A 23,401-nucleotide genomic window follows, 5' to 3' on the forward strand; every position below is an offset into this window, starting at 1 on the left:
TGTATGTAGCTTAGTGTATGACATTGTCATTATCAATATACATTTGTTTAACCCAGTGTGTCTGAATTGTTACTCTTTTCACCAAACTAGCTAGAGAACGAAGAACTCATGTGCCTCTAATTATACCAACCACTCATGTATATTCCTGGTAAAAACATTTACAAGATTATGATTATTTAATTTTAATTTGTAACCGCTATTTGTAACAATATAAATTCACATTTTGGTCAATAAATTGTCATGCCAATGCAAATCAAATGCTACTGACTTTCAGTACAGGTTCACAGATCGAAAGTACTGTAACAATCATGTGAGGCAGAAAACCTATTAGAAGTTTCTCATAGGAAAAAATCAGGTCCTTAAATGTTCGCAATTCTGTTACTTCATCTCCTAATATATTTTTACGTCTTCTAAATTAATTATATAATTTCCAAATACTTGAAAAAATGAAGAGCGTAGAGTGAAAATAAAGCTGTCAGTTTTTAAATAGATGTTTACAGAGATTATATGTCACAAGACTCAAATAAAAATGTTGTATATACTCTTACTAATGGAGGAGTTACGAAAATGGAGAATAAGCAGAAATTGACCGAGCGGCTTAGTCAGCAAATAAAGTAAATAATCATAAACCCCAACCTGTAAGGATTTCTCCAAGAATATACCCGAGTGGTTGGTATAATTAGAGACATGTGAATTCTTTGTTTTCTGTAACAGCTTTGGTGAAAAGAGCAATAATTCTTAAAATAACCAAAACACACTTGGTTAACAAATATTTATTAACAATGACTGTGACACACTACACTACACACAACATAAACACAACACAATTTTCTCTATGTACAAGTTTACAGACAAGCTGTTTCAGAGTCCATCCCTGACTGCTAGCAAGTATTCGACTCTTTAATAATGCCTACAGAAGCCAAAATAAGAGATAAGCTGCCCCCTTAACTAAATGCAATACAACCTGCAGTTAAATCTCTCTCTCTGAAAACATGGATGCCACAAAAAACTGTGAGCCTGTCTCCCTATTCTTAAAACGCACCCAACAAGCAGGAAAGGCCCTTTTTAACTTAGGTATTTTTCACTCAGGAAGTCCAAGTTCCCTAAAAACCCAGAATAGCAAGCTCTCTTTAGAAAGGTTCAAATAAGTAGCTCCGATCTGATCTTTTCGGGGCTTTTTGACTGGCTCCTCTCTCTCTCGTGGTCTGACCTTTCCTTCCTTCCTCTCTTCTTTCTTCTGTCTTGATCTGATCTGATCTTGTGTCTTTCTGGATTGTTGATCGTATGCCCAAGACTTAATTAACTAAGGTCACTGATAGACGTTTTGATTTAGCTTCCTATACACTTCAGTCCAAACTCTTTATGTATCTCTATATGTATTTCCATACTTAATTTCCTGTTGACAGAATAAATTCAACATTTCTGTTATAATTTGTAACTATTTTAATTTTAATAGCTTAACTACTTTCCTTCTCAACATTTTCAATATGCAATTGGAAAAGCATTTACCAGCTGGAATATTTGGTTGAAACAGGGTCTATTCATCTGTCATATTCAAAATGTATTGCTGAGTTGGCTCTTCTTTCAACTTAAAACAAGATTTTATATAGGCTTTTTTAATGAACTTCTAATTTTCATACACTAACTTATTTCAAGTTAATTTTAGTCTTCATTTTTGTTTTGTAAACAACATGAAAAAGTTATTTCTCTAAAGTTTCATGATTAATGCATTTATTTTAATGAGATTAGAGGGGTGAAAGTAGCCTTTTTCATTTTTTATCCTTATATCACTTGCAAATATAGGCAATATATGACAATATTTTATGCAATAGGAGCAATACAAAGGCCTTCAAAGACTGATATGAGGATAACTGGGCCCAACACAAATGATTTTATTATTAAACTATTATAAAACCCAAGCAATTTACTGTACAATGGCCACTTGAGCCCAGTGTGAAGAGAGTTATAACTGGGGGCTATAAATATCCTTTTGCTCCTCGATCTTAGTACTGCCTTTGATACAGCAAATCATTCAGTGTTGCTTAATTGCTTGCAGAAATACTTGTTTATCAGTGGTACTGTCTTTAACTGGTTTTGTTCTTATCTGACTGGCAGGCAGCATTTTGTCTCCCTTGGTCCCCAATCAATCACAGTGTGCCTCAGGGTTCAGTCTTGGGCCCTTTACTTTTTATTATTTATATGCTACCTCTCAGCCAAATTATATGCAAACATGGTCTTCAGTATCAGTGTTATGCAGATGATACTCAGATTTATATTAAAACTTCTTCCCCCTCTGGTCTGCCCCCTTCCTCACTTATCTCTTGTTTGTGTGACATCAAACTCTGGTTGACATCAAATTCTCTGGAGATAAATAGTGACAAAACCTAAATTTTTTGGTGGGCAGCAAATCTCAGATAAACTTTACGGTTTCACAGTAATGGTGGATGGCATCCCTATTCATGTGTCAGCCATAGTCAGGAATCTGGGAGTCACACTGGATCCTCTCCCATCTTTTGAGCCACATGTGAAAAATTTGATTAAGACATCTTTCTTTCACTTTAGAAATATTGCTGGTTATAGGGCAATTTTTATCAATGTCCGATGCTGAGTGCCTGATCCATGCATTTATAACATCAAGTAGTAGTTCAGGTGGCTAGCTGCGTCAGGATGCATAGGCTGCAAAGGAACAAGTAATAGGTTTATTCCATGCTGAAAAGAGAAGAAAGAAAACAACGTTTCGGCCGTGGAGCCTTCTTCACCTGAAGAAGGCTCCGTGGCCAAAATATTGTGTTTTCTTTCTTCTCTTTTCAGCATGGAATAAACCTATTACTTGTTCCTTTATAACATCGAGGCTTGACTTCACAAATTCTTTACCCTATGGGCTCCCTAACTCTTCTCAACAAGTTGCAATGTGTTCAAAACTCTGCAGCTGGACTACTCTCTCACACCAGACCCTGGCAGCATATTACTCCTCCACTTAAGTCTCTACACTGGTTGCCTATAAAGTCACAGACTCAATACAAGATCTTGTTGCTGACTTTCAAGCCTCTAAACAATCTGGCTCTATCATACATCTGTAATGTGTTCCATGTTCCCCCCGTAGGCTCTGCTCAGTTGAGGCCGGTCCTCTTCGCACTGTCCCCAGGACTAAAACACTGACTTTTTTAGTGACCCTGCCTCTTAAGTCGCTGTTCCAGTGTTGTGGAATGACCTTCCTCAGACTTTACGGGAGACAACTTCTGTAACTCTCTTCAAATCTAAACTTACCTTTTTACCAAGGTCTACAGTATGTCTGATTGCCTACAGTCAACTTTTGAAAAGTTGTTTTGTATTATTTTGTTTTGTTTTTTATTTACCTTTATTGAACTTTTTATCTTGACTTGTTATCTCCAACTTTTTAAGAACTTTATTCAAGGTGTACAGCGTCCTTGGGTTTGGAAAGGTGCTTTGTAAATAAAAGTTATTAACATTATAACTGCAATGCAGTATATGGAAGGCGAGTCTGTGAATGGTTGCAGTAACGGAGGAACCACCACTAGAGGTCGCCTTGAAGATGGCCTAGAACAGTTGTTCTCAAACCACCCCTGATCAAACCAAAGCATCCAAGTACCACCAAGTACCATCTTCTCATAGGAACCCCAGAAAATCTCAATGACCAACATGAGCGCCCATGTGCGCACACACTCACATACACATATAATAAATATTATAATAAACTTTATTTGATATAGCGCCTTTAAAGGTGGCTTCTCAAAGCATTTTACAGAATGACAACAGGAACAACAACAATGAAAAATAAACAATAAAAAAGCACCATTTCAGTGAGAGAGGTGAGCCTGTTTAGTTGAGCGAAGCAGGTGTGAATTAATTAGTTCATATCTGGAGCAACCTCTCTAATTCGTGCAACTACACCACTGTTTCGGCTTGTCATCGCTCTAGCACCGTCTGTACAAACTCCGATGCGTTTTATCCAGTTAATGCCATTCTCTTCGATAAATTCATTTAGAAGCTGAAATATGTGCGTACCACAGTTTGAGAACCACTGGCCTAGAAGACGTGGATTGTTCAAGTCTCTAACAACTCGCTTAATGGTTAATTGTGTTAATTGCACTGGCAATGTGCATATTTGGATTCTTGTATGTAAAAATGTGCCATATGGGAGTGGGAATTCAGTTAATAGAGTCATCTTCAGAATTTGAGTTCAGTTTAAAGTTTAGGTTTTAATTAGGGATAGTAGAATAGTTGGGGGGCCTCATTATCGTAAGGATGTGTTACTTTTACATGTGTAGGCCTTGTCTGTGTGAAGTCATGTTTATCCTTCCATTTAGGCCTTCCGAAATACTTAGTTTTGGATTTGGATAACTGTATAATCTGTGAGACACATTACAAACATGGACAAACCAGTATTTTTAAAACATACCATTTTTTATTTGAATAAAAGAAACATTGAAAACACGTTTTCTATGCAGGTATTTATGACCATTTGGTATAGAATTTGGTATACAGGTTATCCTTTTGAACATTTGTCTCTTACCGGCTACAGCAAACTCACAGAACATTCCGTACATTCATGAAGAAAAACTTTGATATTTACAAAGAATGCACTGATGTATGCATATGCTTTAGGGTCATGTCATAAAGCTCTGCTTCTGAAACACAGTGGCCATCATGACAGATTTCAGATGGCATGCAAATGGTCAGATTATTTTAATCCGGCTTTAGCTTTTTGATTCCTGTTATTGGCTTGGGGTTCATGCAGCTTCTGAAGGAATCATAGCTAGGCCATTGACAGGCTTTCCAGTAGATGTGTACCACTCAGTTTTTAAGTAATGATTAAAGTTCACCCTTGAGAAATTCATACCTACTGTACATAGGGCTGTGATCACATACTGTACCTATTAACTTTAAAGACCAGGCCCAGAAAGGTGTTCTTCCAACATTATCTGGTATGAAAATTTAAAAGTGTGGACACATAACAGATCAGAAAATTACCCACAATATCTCATATTTGTTATTGACCCTCAAAAGCACTTACAAAGTACTTTTTGCTATATGAACATTATGTTGAATACATGAAACAAAGAGACTATATTCTTATGTTGCTGGAATAAATTCAAGCTTGTTACCATGTCTTTCAAACTTAATATGAAAATTTACAATAACAAGAAATATACAAATAGCTGACAAATGTACTACACAGTGTAAACATTGTCAAAAGCATGAAAGCTTTGTTTACAAAAGTACAAATCAACTGTATATTTACATATATAAGAATTTACAAGAGTTTGAGGATGGAAGTAAACAACATCTGCCATTACTTTACACAATACTTTTTACATATTTCCTTTGTGGGCCTTCATAATAGTTTTGCCCTTTTGCTGAATGTGGACAATTCTTAATTTCACACAAAGGTCAAATTTCAAGGGTAATAAAATACCATAACTTTATGCAGTGTTTAATATAAACTTTGAAATCAAATTTGTGTGAACATTACTTTTGCCTTGCTGACAGACTTTTTTGTGTGTGTATTTCTTCAAAGGTTTTCTGTTTTTTTCATTTGTATCTTGTCTTTCTCATCTAGAGACTGTGCTACCAGACGGCTACTGTGCTGCTGTAGCAAAAATGTGCAGTGTGGATCAGATTTAAGAAGTAGCACAAGGCGGCATATTTGGATATTCATTTGCCCTTTTCGTTGAAAGAATAACAAGCAGGTATTCAGGCTTATTGAGATTATACAGTATGTGTATTGGAGGTCTAGCTATGCTCACAACTAACAATAAAATGCTAATTTCACATTGTAAAAGAGGAAGCATTTTCAGCATTGGAAACTTCGCTAGATTTCCTGGAAATAAAGACCTCTGATGTGAACCGAGAGGTGCGTCGGACAGAAATGTATCTTTTGCCCAAACACCACAAGTCCTGCATGATCTTCCTGAAGTGGTTCCTGAACTTCACCCCAATAAAGGCATACAGCAGAGGGTTGAGACAACAGTGGAAATAAGCCAGGCACTGCAACACAGTTGTAATCTTCGACCTCTCTATTTCTGTGTCGCACTTCTGGTCTGTTTTAAATTTCACCACCGTGTGGATGAGGAGCATGATGTTGTAAGGCAGATGGCAGACAATAAAGACCACCACTACGGCCATGACAACTCGCACAGCCTTGTGTCTCTGGAAGTTCTTTGCCTGCAGCAGAGTGACAATGATGCTCGAGTAACAGAAAACCATGATAAGTAATGGAAAGAAGAAGCCAATTGAGATCTGCATGCTTGGCATCAGTGTCTTCATCAGCACTGCCGTATCATTGCTGTCAAACCTGTTTTCACAGACCGGTATGTCATCACCATCGCCCACATGAATGTCATATTTGTCATAATATATGAAAGTAGGTGTCGATACAGTTATTGCAACCATCCAGACAGCTGCGCAGATGATGTGACTGTAGACCAGTGTTGTCGATCGAAGCCTGAAAGACCTTCTGGCTTGCACAATGGCAATGTAGCGGTCAGTGCTGATACAGGCAAGCAGTAACATCCCACTGTACAAGTTAATGCTGTAGATGCCCCTCAGCAGCTTGCATGCCCACTTGCCCATATGCCACTGATACTGTTCATTGTATATTATTAGAGGAAGTGCAATGACAAATAAAATGTCTGCTATTGCCACATTGAGCAGATAAACATCAGTCATGGACTTTGGTTTCTTGTAAAAGGCATAAGTAACAATAACCAATGTGTTGCCCAACAGGCCTAATACACATATTATCGAATTCACATAAACTATGATATCTGAGTGCAAGTCACGAGCTTCTTTGTGGTCACAAGGAAAAACGATATCACTGTAGTCAAAAGATGTTGTGGTATATGGCTCAGATGTCATTTTTTCAACGGTGACCCCCTGTGAGAAAACAGAAATCATATAACTTTAGTCATGAAACCTTGCAAAGTTTTTTGTTTCTTTTACTTGACACATGTAACATATAAAGTATAAAAGAAAAATAATGGAAAATTAATTAACCTTGAGAAGAAAATTCCACAAAAAATCCATTTTCATCTAGCAGTATCAATGGCATGTCACTTCAATGTTTAATCCTCTGTTTCTGGTATTGGAGATTTATTTATTTTTATACATTATACATTTTATGTAATTAATGATCCTTAAAATAGCATTCTATATATGAATAAAATACAATTCTTGAAATATATCTGTATTGGATGATTAAAAAAAGGTTTAAAGTATTATACAGTAAGATTCATACAATTTTCATTAAGACACTAGGAGCTCTTTAACAATGTTTCAATTCAATTTATTTTTATATAGTGCCTTTAACAACAAGGTTGCCCCAAGGCACTTAACGAAGCTGTGTGGCAGTACATGACATTACAATACAGAAAGAAAAAAAGCCAGAAGACAATGGAGGAGAGGAACCAAAAACTCCTCTGTAAGAAGAAAAAAACCTCTAGGGGTCCAAGGTCAACTGGCTGCCCAACCCAACTGGGCATGCTAACATTATACAATTTTAAAAAAGTACTAAATGTGGAGTATTAAGTCTTCCGTCATGTCCTTCTGTGTGCCAGTAATCCATGCACTTCTCTATGACTCAATGATGAATGCTAGTCGCACATCATGTCATGTTAATCTGCAATTGTGTAATTTCACTATAATTTCCAATGATGGCTGTGAACTCTGGGTTCAAAACAACATATATAGTAGGTCCATTAATGTTTTTAGTACCTGGTCTACACGAGTTGCACAAATTTAGCATTGCAATTGAATTATATTATAGGTTTACGGTAGGAACAGTCATTCATCATCAAATTCCAATAAAACGATGACATTGCTTTCATGCAACATGTCCCACATTATTAATCCTGACTGACCAGGAATGCATGAGTGTCATGGTAGCTAGATCACATGACAGCAACCTTATAGACTTCCATTTAAGGGCATCCACAAGATATTAAGTGTATCAACACCAAATCATTTCTTTGCCCATGCTCAAGATGCATTTCGAGGTACCAAATATCAATATTTTCCCTCAGATGCTCACACTCCATTGGACCATCTGTGTGCACGGTGGATGGATGTGGATGTTTGCCTGTTATGCCTTCCAGCATGAAGGGGCAGCAACATCCTGTTGCTGTGTCCGTAACATTGTTTTTTTACGTGACAGGGTTGTCAGCCTTGTGCCCAACCTCCAACATGGAGGACCTGGTGCCCGACGTGGGACACAAACCCACTCCCCTGAGATTATGCGTCTCATGCTCGACCAACAGAGCCATTTGGAGCCTTTTGTGTGCATGGTGCATTTCAAGCAAACTGGATATACACTTAGAGATAATATTCTTAGAAGTGATTGCTGGATTCTTATTACCAAGTTCTACATATTGTAGGATTCACCAAGACTACAGGGTTTGCAACATTCTAAAGAAATCAACATACAGTAAGGATTTAGAATAGCATAAGGGGTCACACTTGATCCTAGGTACTTAACTGCACTAAATCACATTGGGAGATTGGGGTGGACTACCTGCACTCAATCTTTTCTCAAGGTACTCTAGTATTACAAGGAAAACTGGATTCTACAAACAGTCCCAAAGAACAAGTAAAATGCTCAAGTGGATTCAACACCATAGCACATCTGTTAGAAATTCAAGCGCCTCCAAAACAATATCAGATGTCACTATTCACAGGCTTCATTCATTATATGCATACTCTACCTAGACACTCTAGACTGTATATCATGTGTTTACTCCCACTTAACAAACAAAGCCATTGAAGACAGATGAACCATGACCAAATCACCACCATTTAGTGGGCTAGCTCCACCAGACTCTGTAACAGCTTTTTCCTACAGGCTGTCAGGCTCCTCAACACCCTGGAATCTACTTGCACCCACTCCAATTCCAGAAACAGGGATTACATTCCCCCAGTGTTTAGTGTATATTGTATGATGTATTCTTTGTACTATTCTGTGATAGTCAAATTGCACTATGTGTACTGTATATCCTGTGTACACTGCCTTAGTAATTTGCACTATACGTGTCCCGTCTACACGCGTCTGTGTCAGTGTCCTGTCTGTAATTGCACCGTGGACCAGGAAGAACGATATTTTGTTCCACTGCATATTTGTATATGTCTGGAATAACAAATAAACATGAACTTGAACTTGTGAACTTGAAGAAGGAAACATCCTCATAAATGAAGGGAGATAATCGAAACCGAGAAGAGTGACCAGCAGGAGGATATAATGTTACCACATCACAAGAGGATGACAACAAAGTTAAGCAAAGAGAAAGTGACTTAACAAAGATGCTCTTCCAAAACAAATTCAATTCCTGTAAATGACATCGAGCCATGTCAACAATTGTGTGTCCATATTCGGGTCAGTTAATGTATTGCCCTGCTAAAGAGATTTCTAAAAGAAATAAAAAGACAAATGTGTAGGATTGTTTTTGGAAAGATTGCATTGCATTTAAGTCTTGCATTGTATGAAGACTTGCATGTGGCCTTAGATTTGTGAGCCTTTTTTCTTGTCACTGTTAGGGAGAGAGCTCAAAATTGGGCCACATGTTTGTTCTCTCTAAATGAACTTCTGAAGATAGTGGTAAAAGTTTGAGTTTGGGATGTGGACATATTCTTAATGTAAAGAGTGAGAAAGACCTGCTCCTACCTGATTTCAATGTGTAAATTGGTATCGCAAAGGTGGTTCTGGGTCTTGAGAGGTCACCGTGACAACGCTGATGATTGAACAAAATCTGGTAAAAAGAAAAATAAATATTTATAGGATTATGTCATGTCTTTAATAGAATATCCAAACCTTAGAGGTGAAGAAAGATATAAGATGTGAAAAAAGGGTTAACTAATTCCTTTCTGCACAAAGACTTCTTTTGGTACAAAACATTCCATGCTTAAGCTCTTTTGAGTTATGGCAGGGACAGGAGTTAACTGATAAGAGATTTCAAGTGCGAGCTAGAGACTCCCGAACCATGGGCAGAAGAGACCAGCCGTGCAGAGTGTTCAAGGTCTGGAGAATGTCCGAACACAGGTGACCTCCCACCATTACCATAGTAACAATTTGCGTCAGAAACGGCTGAAGTTTGCTATATATACTGGAGCTTTGTATCTATATCTCTGAACAATTATTTGATCTTATTGTTCCTTGCATGCAATAAACTCAGTTGTTTAAACTTCATCTTGGGGTCCAGAACTTATTTGTCTGTTACAACACAGGAAATTCCAATTGGATCCAGCAATTGTGCAGTTGTGTTTCTAATGTCCAATCTAAGGTCCAAATTGGTACTGTACGTCCTGATATAAACTGGTTTAAATTCTCACCAGTTAACTCCTACTGATAATATAAGAATTACCAGTATAGTAAACTGCATTTAAAAATAATACTTCAATAAACTAGTCTTAACTGGATTTTCATTTGTTCTGAACTGGAACGTACCCATAAACTCTAGTCAAAGCTTTACTATTGGAATTTCCACTAGATATTATATTTCTTCCATTTAGAACTTCAAATTTTAATTTATTCTGACTCATCACCCTGTGCTGGGGAAAAAAAAAACATTTTCTTCTGTTTTTCCAGAGTTTTGCAACAATTTTGCGCAAATGTCTTTAGTGCAAAACATTGTTCACATTGATTTGCCTGAAATGCTACTAGCACAATCACTAAGCAATTATTAACCCATTTTCCAAAAAAGCCTAGATGTCAATGGCTTTTTTCTTACTTTTTATTAAAATGAGAAAAAGAGTAGTTTAACTGTAGGGTTCCTGCAATGGTGGTTAAACACTGTGCTGTACTGGATGGAGACGGACGTTATTTTTGACAATTTGTTACTGAACAGCCACGTTTCCAATTCCGTGTTCTTGCTCCCTCTCTTCCTGATCTTCCTTTTTTTTCGTCAGTCACGCTCTCCTCGCAACCAATCAGAAACCCCAGAAAGTCAAGTTAACGTGAACCTACAGTATCCGCCAATTGAATCAGAGAACTCCACACAACTCAAAATAGTTCAAACTAGTCAATTGAATAAAACAACAATAACAGGACCTAAGCTTACAGTATTAATGTTTTCATGTTAATGTTTTCTTTCATTTGAATTGTGTGTAATAATTAACAATATGTTTGCAAAGTCATAATTACCGGTGTTAGATATACAGTACAAGTGGAATAGTGTATAGGGGTTTTCATAACTGACAAGTACATGCAATGGCACGAAAGAGAGTAGATTGACCCAGGTACTGTACTGTAGCTGCTCAACCTGAGATACATATATATACAAATAACCAGATATTTTGCAGAATTTAGACACTTCATCTGGACTGATTGGATGACATCATTTTGTTAACATAACCCAAAGTGGAGATCGGAATCTATTGAGGCCAGGTTGTGTATTGTGTGTATTTGTCACACTGAGTTAATTGAGAATTTGTTTTGCATACTCCTTTAAAAGTGATGCTTTACACATGAAGTTCCTAAGACTTTCTTTTATATAACCAACCTGTCATTTCTTGGAACTCTTTGTTTTGTATGGCTTTGTAGTGGCATTTCACAAACAATTGTCTTAACTGTTACTATTTTATTTATTTTTCTTTCCTTAACTTAACACACTGCTTGTTTCTTAAAATGAAACCTATTTTCTATATCATGCTCTTTCTTTGTTCCTCTTCCAGACAAAATGTTTGGAGGCACGTAAGCAGACAACAGCAGACAGTTATGAGGTTCCTTTTAGGCCATTATTCAAACTTTACCTCTCACATACACACAAAATGCTCTCACATTCACTAGTTTTACCACGCACATACACATAAAACACTCCTTCACAATGTGAACGTGAGAGACAAAACTAGTGAATGTGAGTGCATTTTATGTGTATGTGAGAGGTAAAACTAATTAATGTAAGAGCGTTTTGTGTGATAAAATGGAGAGTGTGAGATCATTTTAGAGAGAGGTGAGTTATGGCCCAATATAGGCGGTCCATCTAAATGGCACAATGTGATTGGCTGAGAAAATGTATCAACAGGCTTTCTCATTTTCTGCTGTGCTCCAAGCTCCATGCTTAGTGAACATTCTAGAAAGAATGACTGGCTCCAGAAGTATTAATAGACTGTTTTTTAAATATTATTAATTGCCTGAATTTTTGTCACACTACACTAAACCTGAGAATGAAGCTTTGAGTTTGAGTCCTGGGCTGTGGTTGCTACCTGGATACCATCAGGACATACTGTACAGTATATTAATCCTACACAACTGATGAAAAAGCTGATCACTTTAAGAGAGTTTTTGATACATACTTAAAGTGGTATTCATTATAAACTGCAGACATACTGTAGGTGTTTTCTTATACTTTTGTTGTTATTACTTTTTATTTATTTGCCTGATGCTTTAAACCAAAATGACTTTGGTTTAAAGTTTAAAGCATTCGTAGAGCAGAGCATTTTATTGTAGCAATGTGAATGAAGTACTTTGCTGAAGGTATAAGAGCAGCGTCCCACCAAAGATTTAGGTTCACAATCTTCCAGTTATGAGTCTAGATACCCAAACCAGATCTGTTGCCTGGGTGATTGCTTTTCTCACATTTCAAATCCAAAATTGGACTGACATTCTAGGTCAGCAGAGTGATGTATACATACAGTTTGCATATAGAAACAGTTTGCATACTATTGCATACAGGAAATAAATTGAGGATCCTCTAACTCAGGAGTTGTTAACCTTTTTTTGGCCAGGGACCCCCTTTTTAAGAAACATTTCACGATGTTAACCAGTAAATATACACAAACTTAAAAACAGAATGTATAATTATTAGTAATACTGCTATTACTATAAAATATTAAAAGCAAAATACACAGCAGACCCCCTATGTGAGAGTGAAGACTTTAGCTTTTACTATATTGTTTCTTGACTGTATTTACTCTCAAAGCAATATTATTATTATTATTGCTGCTGTTATTTTGAAGAAAAGGGAAGCAACTACTGTATTTCACTATACAAAGTAAGTTCCATTCGCTTAAAAGCTATTGTGTTTCCATTTCTTTATGGCAAAGCAAAGGAAACTTGCAAAGAAATAGGTTATGCAATGCTCTGATACATACTGAGACATATACTGTAGCGCTCAGCCCCTCGTGTCACAAGATGGGTTTGACTAAGACATGAAAATATGACCCACTTTCTTTTTAAAAAACAGAAAAACAAGCTTCAAAGCCAGAGAATTGTCATTTGCCTAACATGGTAAGTGACAGCCTGATGTTATCTCATTGGAGGGACCACAGGGTCCTTCCTGCAGTGTTGAAGTGCTTCAGTTCCAGACTGTGTTGTCCCAACAGGGCAGATGTCTTCTGAGAGACACCTAATGAAACTAAACTTTCTGCAGCTTACAGAAACATGGCAGAAAGGCACTTGACATTCTTCTTAACAAGTTTCTCATTTATCCAGGTTTGCCTGGGCTCATCACCAGAATGCCAAGGACATTTCGTTTTCCCCATTGCAATTTCTTTAAATTAAGCTTGGGAAAAAACAATTTCTGAAACTGAAATTCATAAGTAATATGTCTGAGATCAATCACATTTTATTCAAATATTTAATCATTTCTGAATTGGTTTTCACGTTTTATCTTTTTAAAACCAGTGGCCTTTTGTTATGTTATTTTTGTAATTAATTTAACTTCACATATGCTATGGGTGTTGACCAGAGGTGCTACTGTATAACCACCACTATAAATGAATGTATTTTCTGACCAGTAACAGTATGATTGCTAATGTTTAGCTATTTGCTTCAAAACACATTTTATCCTTGGATCATCTTACAAATTCGGTTTCAAAATGTAACACGGAAGAGAGGACATAAGAGTTCTGACCCCCCCCAAAAGCATGAAAATTTTCAAGGCACTGAATATCCCCCAAAGCTCATTAAAGCCCATTATAAAGAAGAGGAGAAAATATGGCATGTGCATGCTCTAGTCCAATATAGAAAAATTATATTTATTTAATCTGATGCAGTGCCTTGTGGAAGAGTCGTCACTGGACACGTCACCTGGTGTGTCTCTTGCCAGCATCATGAAAAGTGTATAATTAATAATAATTGCTTACACTTATATAGTGCTTTTCTGGACACTCCACTCAAAGCGCTTTACAGGTAATGGGGACTCCTCTCCACCACCACCAATGTGCAGCCCCACCTAGATGATGCGACGACAGCCATAGTGCACCAGTACACTCACCACACATCAGTTATCAGTGGGGAGGAGAGCAGAGTAATGAAGCCAGTTCATAGATGGGGATAATTAGGAGGCCATGATTGGTAAGGGCCAATGGGAAATTTGGCCAGGACGCCGGGGTTACACCCCTACTCTTTTCGAGAAACGCCCTGGGATTTTTAATGACCACAGAGAGTCAGGACCTCGGTTTTACGTCTCATCCTAAGGACGGTGCCTGTTTACAGTATAGTGTCCCCGTCACTATACTGGGGTATTAGGACCCACATGGACCGCAGGGTGAGAGCCCCCTGCTGGCCCCACTAACACCTCTTCCAGCAGCAACCTTAGTTTTTCCCAGGAGGTCTCCCATCCAGGTACTGACCAGGCTCACACCTGCTGAGCTTCAGTATAGGCACCAAGAGTCACTATTGCACAGCAAACGGAGAACCCCACGACAACAAACACCCACCCAGCCAAGGTGGTGGACGGGCAGTAGTGTGTCACTAGTTGGTTAATTCATATCATATTCATCTAATAATATAGCCCAGGCCTGAACCCGTGACATCTGGGCTTCAGAGATGAACTTGTTCTCTGAGAGTGCAATGTACTGATTGTTACATACCAGCTTCTGTAATGTTTGTGTTAAACTTTTAAGGTTTTGTGTTTCATTTATTTACTGTGTTTCAATTACTGTATTTGTACTCAAGTGGATCAATTAGCTATGTACAGTATGTTATTATGAGACAACGTTGTCATGGCAGCATCCTGATATTAACAATTGAACCTGTAAACAGGAAGCAGTGGTTAACCTGTTCTGTCTACAGATGGTATAAGCAGTGCTAAGGTTCGAAGTGGGAAAGAAGCTGTGAGCCTCCAAGATTTGTATGGCTGCAGCAAATGCTGATAAGGACTTCACTTGCTCACAGACATGCTTAGACATTACAACAGTGGATTTAGAAACAGGAAGCTTTCCCAACAACTGACTGAAAATGCACTGAGAACTAGCTGTTGTAGACATGGGCACATGCATTTTTCCTCTGAGTTACTGATGCGCTTAATAGAATTATAAAGCTATAAATATATACTACAGCAATGAACAGTGATATCTCTGTAATAACAGAGGCTTATTTGTACAGTGCCTTTATCACATGGTATCATGGAACTGACATATAGCAGCTTTCAATGGCTTTAGACTAAGTCTTGATCTTGACATGAGACTGTAGTGAGTACAGATGGAATACTAAGGTAAGATAATCTAAATGAGTCTAAGGTAAACTACACATACATTATTTGCTGCAAACAAGAAAATGGCAAGAGGTTATGTTGAAATTTTTACAATGTTTAAAACGAAGTACATTGTCAGAGGTATATTATGAAGTAGTTCAAGTGGGTAGCTGCGTCAGCATGCGTAGGCTGCAAAGGAACAAGTAATAGGTTTATTCCATGCTGAAAAGAGAAGAAAGAAAACACAACGTTTTCTTCATGGCTCAACAGCCGAAACGTATTTTCTTTCTTCTCTTTTCAGCGTGGAATAAACCTATTGCATGTATATTATGATACAATTCATTAATGATATACCACACTTCATAAAATATTAGGATTGTTTGTGTTACCTGAGAAAAATATGGTGTTCTCATCCTGAAGGGACAAACAGTAACGTATTTTAATACGTCAAAAAGAAAACAAATTATTAAAATACATTTCTGGAATGTATGTTGTTCTCCATCTCAATGTTCTCATTTTCTCAAAAGCATTTGTGGGAAAGAATTCAGTGTCCCATCACTCTTGCAGTTTTTGTACTTGCTGCAGTACACAAATAAATACGGAGAGTGATCGGGAAATGTATTGTTATAATCGTAATGATTTTAATTATGGTAATGGGTCTGTTAGCCCACCTTGCTAAAATTATGTATCTGTGAATTCCCCTTTGAGTACAAATGAAAACAGTGAGTAACAATGTAAATGTAAAATATGTATATACTGTTGTTAAAGGTAGTTCTGTTCACATAGTGGGCATAGAATTTCTTTTACAACGAATGGTGAATGAGTATGAAATCTTTTGAAAATTTTGGATTTGTAAAATTAAAATGTTTCATACTGTATACTGTAGTCAACAAAAGAAGTATTTTGAGTCACTAGAAAATCCCATTGAAGTCGTTTGGTAATATTTCATTAAACACAACATTTGCGTTAGTATTTCCAAGCTCATTTTTTAACATAAAAAATCTCATTCAGAAAAATGGGATACATTTTAAAGAAATTAATTTCATATTTTTGTTCCTGTTTTAAAAGTATCACTTCTTTACCCATGACTAAGCATGAACAATTACACCTAAAACACACTCACAGAGCCACATGGTAAAATGGTGGTTAGATGCACAAAGACTTCCTAATTAAGTGTCAATAGCAGCACTTGTTCTGTCGAAAGCTGGAAAATCAAATGTCTGGGCCTAGTGACACATTAGAAACCACTGATAAAGGCTAAAGAGATTCCCCTGAGTGAAACCAGGCACAAACAACATTCTGAAAAAATATTGCCTTCTAGAATAAGGATTCACAGCCCTCCATTTTATTCTTTATACAGTACCTTTAATTTAATTGTCCATGGCAATGTCCCAAATTGCTATCTAAAATGTCCTCTGTGTTCCTCTATCCTCTGTCTGTTGTGTAAGGAGTGAGCTGCAAAGCAGATGCACTCCCTTTGATACTTTAGAGTACAGCATTTGACTGTACCCTGCATTTTCCAATGTTAAATGCAAATGAGATGCTAATTTGACATATTCTGTTTTCAATGATTTAGATCAGATACCAGGGTGAAAAGGCACCTTCACCGTTAAGTATAGACCAGCGAGAATGTGTGGTATTAAATGTTTTTTGATCAGATGTTTTGTTCTTATGTGTCTTCAAACTAAAATTCTGATATTAAGCAATTTCATTGTCCTTTTCCACATATGGCGGGTGAAATGTATGTTTTTGGGAAGGGGACATACAGTATGCTGAAACAGGACCTGTATATGTATACAGTATGAGCAAAACAGAAAGAGCCTGTGGTATTATGAGTCAAAGATTGGCTCATTTGATCTCTTTGTGTGATTTGGTGCTATCGGGACAGATTTGCTGTGTTTTTTTTTTCAAAATGTGGGAAGTCATTTGAAGTTTAACCAGATCTTTGCCCTCCACTATATATCTCTACATGAAAAAGAACTCAACAAGCAACTTTGACAAAACTCAAATCATGTTCCATTGCATTAATGCATTTATTGTAGTATTATAAATGGACACTTCACTTAGCTGTAAAGTTAGCAGATTAGAACACTATGCTACTTTTATGGATATCTTTAGGGGAAAAATACTTATTTTTATTTATTTCTTTTAAAAAATTAGCTTTTTCTGTTGCAATCATAAAATGCTTCAGTTGATCTTTATGACCATTCATAATCCAGCCACAGGGACTTGAAAAAGTACTGTATTCCCTCCCCTTCAGTGAATGTTCTATTTTCTTGAATAACAATTTATATAAACAAATTTTGAAAAGTGAATATTTTAATCAAAATTTAGATGCTCCAACTGAACATCTTTATGGGCCAAAAATGTTATAGTTTAATCCCTGAGCCTAAATTATTTTTAGTTAAATGGATTTTAGTTTCTAAATAATTAAACAAACCAACATCCCTCTTTGTTACTTGCTTAATTAAACACACTTCCAGATCAACCTTGTTTAGATAAGATCATGAGTTCTACATTCTTTTAAAGAAGTGTGTGACACCTAAACCCTCGGATTATGTTGTGAGACAAAATATGCACTAGAGAGACAGTCAAAAGTTCTTCAGTGAAACTTTCAAGGTCCTAGTATGCAAAACTTTTCAGGTATCTAATGACTCTAACAAAGGATCAGTTAAGAATTACAGCTTTACTTGAGATCTCAATCACATCTCAGCTTAATCTTTATGAGTGTGAAACAACTGTAATCTGTTGGCTACCTTTGGATATCTTAAAAAGGAAACTAAAACCCCATAAAAGTATTATTCTTTCTAAGGAACTTTTATATGAGCTAAACATGTAGAATATTGATTGTCCTGTCTTCACAAATGCCTTAAAGATTATTTTCTTAAAACTGTAAAAAGTAAAAACAATTCAAGACCATGTGAACTACAGCACGTTTATTAAAAAGACCAAAGCAGCCTTATGTGAAGGAAATCAATCAACAAGAATGAAATGATGACCAGAAATTAACTTGACAAGACAAACCAAAAGCTTTGTTGTAGTATGTTTGAAGTTTGAAGAAGTATGTTTGCATCAGTGCTCTTAATGTGCCAATGCTGAGTTGCTCTTACTGTATACTGCATTTCCTTTGCTGATGAAATTAAAAGAGGCTTTAAAGTAATTTTAGTAAAGCTATATTTTATGATGATAACTATTCTGTATTATTTAATATCTTGACTCTCTTACAAAAAACAATCATTTTGGAATCCTATTCGGCAATTTACATAACAAACACATGAATAAAATATGGAAAAACTATGACAAAGAAATTGTTCTTAAGAGGATTGTTGCTTTTGAATTATAACCCATTGTAATAGTTTTCTCAAAACACCCATAATCCCTATTATAGCAAGAAAAAGCAAATCCTGTAGATTTTTTATTGATACTTTGCCCAGATTGTCTCATCTGAAGTTCATCCATGTGATAAATCAGTTTTTGTCCTCTGACAGCTACAATGCAATGTAGCTTATACAACATCTGTAAGGACTAGACAACGTTCCATGTGTGGTTCAGTTGTTGTAAACAGTGCAAAATAACTAAATCCTTTAAAAAAAATGGAGATCTGTACTGTATGTACTAGCTGTGACTTGCTCTTCTGTTTTTTCATGATCAGCTTGTATTTGGAAAACCTGTATAACATAGTGGTTTGGCTTTAAATAGTTCATCTGAAAATTCATATGAAAACCTATACATATGTTTATCAACACTATTGGCTGGATTTTTGGTTTTCCTAAAAGCTGTTCAATGCAGTTTCCATTATGCTAATTAATATTAGTCATTAGAAGCAATCCAGATTGCTTGAATTGGTTCCCATTCCTCTCGCAGAATCTGGATAGGCATGTGCCTGTTCACTGGTATCTGAGCACTAGATTCCACGCGTTCTGCTGGATCATTTTATAAATGTTCTGTGGGAGATGAGCCTGGAGAGTAGGGTCTCCACCTCATAACTGTCAGTATTTTGTATCACGCAGATGAGAACAAATGAGTATGAAGACAGTGCTGTCCTTCTATGTCACCAGGAAGGAAATCAAATGAGGTCTGATTATTTGATCCTTGTATTGCCATGCAATCAAGTTGTCAATCACTACAGTAGAGTTCTACTGTAGTGTTTGAAAATAATAATAATAATAATTAATAATTGCTTACACTTATATAGCGCTTTTCTGGACACTCCACTCAAAGCGCTTTACAGGTAATGGGGATCCCCTCCACCAAAGACACTCTTACTTGGATCTCCTGTAAATTAGTTTGCTGTATTATGGTTGTGCATGTTGTACTCTACACAAAACTTAAAATTATTGCGCAAGAGACTCTGGTGCTAGCAAGTTCCCAAGAGGTGTTGCCGCAACATACCGACAGCAGGAAGGCATTTTTCACTTGATAAGTGGGTCATTGTGGGACTTTCATAGAAGCGCTTACTGTGCTTTTTTTCTTTCTTGAAAAAAAGACGAGCACCCGGAGCAAACCTACATGAAAAAAAGAGCTCGCACACATCACACAACCAGGTGTCTGAAGGCACTACTAAACCTAGGACCCTGGGCCTGTAAGGCAGCAGCACTAATGGCCGTGCCTCCATGCTGCCCTGATTTGACTCTAAAAAGAAATCTGAAATTCTTTCTACATAAAACTGTTTATACTCCCATTAAGGAGCTCCTTTGACTTGTTTCACTTCTCCTCACTCTGCCTCTGTGTGCACCTGAGAACTGGAGCTTCTCTGCCAATAATATAATTCTGGTTACATTCATCTGGGGGCAACAGGGGCCTGGAGTATGCTATAAGAAACAAGACATCGGCCCAAACCGACCTGAAATACAGATACAACTTCCGGCCATGTCTGAAGAAAATATAGTGGAAATAATTACTATGCCTCAATTTAAATCAGTGTTTCAGTTCTGTTCTGTGGTGGAGCAGGTGTTCCCTCTATGCCAGCAAAGCTCACAGGTGATTTTGTAGGGAAATCCTCTGTTTTCTTTTTCACAAAGAGACCACTGTTAGCTCAGCTCATTCCAGCCTCTAAGTAGCATTTTGATTTTGGAGAAGAATTCCGTACTTTTTATCAATGTTGTATTGAGATGTTAAATTACAAAAGCAAAATGAAGGAAATGACCAGTCTGATGTCACATAAAGAGTTGGATCTGGGTTATCAGTAAAAATGCTAGCTTCCTGAGAAACCATTACAAAATATTGTTCCCTCTAAATGATCCTTATTCTCATTGAAGACAAACATGTACAATGTCACTGTCTGGTGACAATAAATATAAGAAACTTATTGTGTATTGTATTTTAAGAAGCAGTTACAACCTCTGCTTGTTTGCGATTATATCACCGACTTGCCTTAATGCACAATATCAGATTACTAAAAGAGTTGAGTCTATAATATAGTAGGTAATACATTGGGTGAAAATCTAAAAAATGACTAACTTAAATGTGGTGATTATTGCCAATAAAATAATGATATTATTTTTTTAATTAGATTGTGTTTGCCAATAATAAATGTAGAAATACTAAATTTAAAATATTCATAATGTTTCCTTATATCCTATCAACTTTTAATTCTAAAAGTAGTATTGTTAACCGGTTTCTATATACATGTGGAGAAACCACGGATATCTGGTGATGATAGATAACCTCCGATAATGTATTTAATGTCTACCTAAAAATGTACTTTAAAAGCATTTTTTCCACACAGTAATTTGGCTGTACTTACTGCACATCACTTACACATCACTTACAGTATTTCATTAAATAATGGCATATTCACTTTGAAGGCGTGTTATTCATCACATGACAAAACAGGGAAATAAAGAGCAACTGGGATAGTTAAAGATTGGCCTGAAAATGAATATTCCCTCTATAAATTAAGTGAGAGCAATGACATAATGAGTAAGTATTGCTTTTTACGTGAACAGAAAAAAATGTTCAAGAAAGCACCTCTTTGGTTCTGTGCATCCATAATTGTGTTTAAAATATAAATTGGTATTAAGAAACAAGAGTAGTGTGTTAGGTGTTTTCCACAGCGTTTATTCACAAAAGGTACTTACACAGTTTAAATATTGTTCAAAACAGAGGTCTAGTTTGTTACATATTTATTTTTAGCTTGCTAGAATTAGCTAATGGTGTAGCCTGTGTAAGATGTGAGCAGTCTGAAGGCTGCATATTGCATCCACTTTTTGTTTTTGTCTTTCTAATGGAGGTGCTTTTAGTTAGCAGAGATTGTACAGTAGGCATCCTCATAGAAATTCCCAGATGTTGGCTAGTTTTTATTTTCCGATTTAACACACCCGCTCTTCCAAATTACATTTGACTTCTGTGATTTTATTTGACTTGTAGTTATATGTGCACGCAGTATGTAACCCAGTGATCCAAATTACTTCTCATTAAAAAAGACACAGTCACAAAATGAATGTCTCATACATCTGCATTGAAAAGAACCAGAAAGAAAGCAGCTGGATACAGTTAATTTAAATCTCTACCTGTGACGCAGGTCAATCAGAATTGAATTTGAAAAGTCCAGGAAACTAAGAATCAACAGGAAGTTATTCCAAAGAATTCCCTACTAGTCTTGTATAGTGCATGGCAAGACTTCATTTGTGGTTTAGTGTTTGATGTACTGTACGGTCTGTAATGGGATTAACATAATTCTCTTTTGAGGTTTCATTCTTTACTACTGCATTTTCATCTCTGCTCACAGAAATTGGCTCCTCCCCAGAGGCTTTTTTGTACACTTCTCTTTAATTTGCTACGTGTGCTACAGTGGCTAGATTTTGAAAAATGTGCACAGATCCAGATTATATGCAGTTTTACATATACAACTGGAAATTAATTTTATGTAATGTTTTCGTAATGTGTTATGAATAAAAGAAACGCAGGTGTTACTAAAACTGGCAGTGTGGTGTCCTTTCAAAACCCCAAGTGAAAAGCAATAATAGTATTTCATATTCCACCCAACCATCACCAAAGAGTTTATAATGTTGACTAAAAACAACAATATACTGAGAGTCCTAGAGTGCCAAATTTGTGTAGATGTAACTCAATTTTCTGACGTCGTTACTGTATAAATACTCACATAGCTCCCCATTGCACAAAAGCCATTGGCCCCACAAAACACTTATAACTGGAAAGTTTGTATTTATTCAAGTTGTGCAATTACAGTATTCTGCATTACAGCCCATTGAAGTGCAGACTGTTAGATATAATATAGAGATATTTTTTAAAGAGAGAGGGAATTGAAAAATAGATGGTAACATGGAAAGAAAAAAACTACGAAAAAAACATAAAGTTGCACATTCAAAAGAAGCAACTGTCACAAAGAAAAAAAGTATGATATGAGACTGTTTGTAAAGTTTTTAAAATGTCTCAAATGTTTATAAACCAAATAACCCTGTATTTAATTCAAACAAAGATGATTATTGGGGGGGTACAAATTATTATGATGTATTATATATTGCGTGTTTTTTTTTTTGGAGTTGTGTACATATTCCATAAGAAATCAACTTATCTAGCTTTTCACCATTGTTTGGTATATTTGGTATATATTTGTATTTAGTTTTGTTTACATTCAACAAATTGTTAGATAATATCTGTATAAAAATTCTTACTTACCTTATGCCTTGTTTCTTCTGTTTTATTGCTCAAGAAAATGGGCAAAGGCAGGTTGTTGAATTAAAGAAGTATGCTGTATATTTTGTTGGAATTATATTGTATATTTTCTGTATTTCTGATGAAAATAAAGATGTGGGAACAGTCCGTACTTCATGTGCACTCAGCCAGCAGGAAGTCTGACAAGCTGTGATCTGCAGAGCTTCAGTTCATTCTCTTCTCTGGAGAACCACAAATTACTTTCAGCTCCTCCTGTTAAAAAATAAGGTAGCAAACTGATAATCAGGCAAATCCAAAATCAATTCAATATCCATTTTAGATTTTATTATTACTTATGGAAT

General features: G+C 36.4%; 1 protein-coding gene across 2 annotated transcripts; it reads right to left on the bottom strand.

Moving 5' to 3' along the window:
• Positions 1-4,406: 4,406 nt before the first annotated feature.
• On the bottom strand, positions 4,407-23,401 carry LOC148675304 (C-C chemokine receptor type 6-like). 2 transcript variants are annotated; one of them, XM_088626498.1, is made up of 3 exons: positions 23,064-23,399; positions 9,674-9,758; positions 4,407-6,897 (listed from the first exon to the last, which is right to left on the bottom strand). In XM_088626498.1, the coding sequence occupies exon 3, from the start codon at positions 6,877-6,879 to the stop codon at positions 5,791-5,793; it is 1,089 nt and encodes a 362-aa protein (XP_088482624.1). In that variant the 5' UTR covers positions 6,880-6,897; positions 9,674-9,758; positions 23,064-23,399; the 3' UTR covers positions 4,407-5,790. The 2 variants fall into 2 exon arrangements, with proteins under 2 accessions (XP_088482624.1, XP_088482625.1); XM_088626499.1 differs by lacking the exon at positions 9,674-9,758 and having other exon boundaries at positions 23,064-23,401.

Source organism: Lepisosteus platostomus, chromosome 3, assembly GCF_059453375.1.
Source record: "Lepisosteus platostomus isolate fLepPlt1 chromosome 3, fLepPlt1.hap1, whole genome shotgun sequence".
In the NCBI taxonomy this organism is placed as follows: Eukaryota; Metazoa; Chordata; class Actinopteri; order Semionotiformes; family Lepisosteidae; genus Lepisosteus; species Lepisosteus platostomus.

What these genes read in the sequence shown, in the direction of transcription:
- LOC148675304 (XM_088626499.1), bottom strand. Translation starts at nt 6,879, where the DNA reads ATGACATCTGAGCCATATACCACAACATCTTTTGACTACAGTGATATC.